Source organism: Frankliniella occidentalis, unplaced genomic scaffold, assembly GCF_000697945.3.
Source record: "Frankliniella occidentalis isolate FOCC.00 unplaced genomic scaffold, Focc_3.1 Scaffold26, whole genome shotgun sequence".
Classification (NCBI taxonomy): Eukaryota; Metazoa; Arthropoda; class Insecta; order Thysanoptera; family Thripidae; genus Frankliniella; species Frankliniella occidentalis.
Genome location: NW_026267156.1, coordinates 2033622 through 2034475, shown reverse-complemented (window position 1 = coordinate 2034475; position 854 = coordinate 2033622). Strand labels below are relative to the sequence as shown.

The 854-nt window shown below is 61.6% G+C and overlaps 1 protein-coding gene across 1 annotated transcript in view; it reads left to right on the top strand.

Moving 5' to 3' along the window:
* The first annotated feature begins 25 nt into the window (after window positions 1-25).
* The window catches only part of LOC113213817 (uncharacterized), a 19919-nt gene continuing 19090 nt past the window's right edge, over window positions 26-854 (top strand). Inside the window, exons 1-2 of the mRNA XM_026432999.2 lie at window positions 26-402; window positions 602-741. Of these exons, the coding sequence (XP_026288784.1) occupies window positions 345-402; window positions 602-741 (198 nt within the window). The 5' untranslated portion in view covers window positions 26-344. The remainder of the gene's footprint in view (window positions 403-601; window positions 742-854) is intronic.

The following is an 854-nucleotide window of genomic DNA, read 5'->3' as shown; positions in this document are numbered from 1 at the left end:
AATTATACTGTCCTTGATTTTTCCTGATTGTATTTAGGGTATTTTCCCCCTTTATTGAAGTACCCCGAAGTACCCTCTTGGTGTTAGCTCCAGCTTTGGACCGCTATTGGACGTGACGTGACGGGCGTGTAACTTTAGCGTCACGCGCGCGCACGCGTGTGCTGCACGGCGTGTGATAGCGTCGAGCCTGTGGAGGTGTTATCTGCCCGGGTCTGGCTGCTGCTGCATCGGGGGCCTCGGGGGCGGAGCCCGGCGAAGCACGGCGGAGCACGGCGTCGTGGCGCCACTCGGCCCGCAGCCCGGGGCCAGGACAGCAGCTCCCGCACCACCACCCCGACGACGACATGCTCGTCCCGGCCATCGTCGCCGCCGTGCTCCTCGTCGCCCGGGCCGCCGCCGACGGTACGGACACAGCAACCGCGGGGACGCCATAGACTGGGCAGGCAACAAGGGGCTTCGAATTCGAACTTCAGCGAATTCCTTTGTTTGTTTCCTGTGTAACATCTGTGAGCACCCGTTGTTGTGTGAACTTCATCCTTGAGAAAGGGCAACGTTGAGGGAGTTTGCTGAACTTCCCGCTGGGTCTTCCCTCGGCCGGCAGGATGCCCGGGCCGGGCGGGCGGGCGCGGCCGGGAGGACTGGGAGCAGAGCGAGCGCAGCACGCTCATGGCCGGCTACGACAAGAACGTCATGCGCTGCCCCAGCGTCGACGTCATCATAGTGCCGCTGCGCCTCCAAGTGGTGAGAGAGTGCTGGGTCCAAGACTTGTTCACACGCTCACATTTCAATAATGCGCGCACATTTCGGGTGTTGTGTTTGTTTTGTCTCCTCTTTGTCTCGGGAGGAGAGGGGGG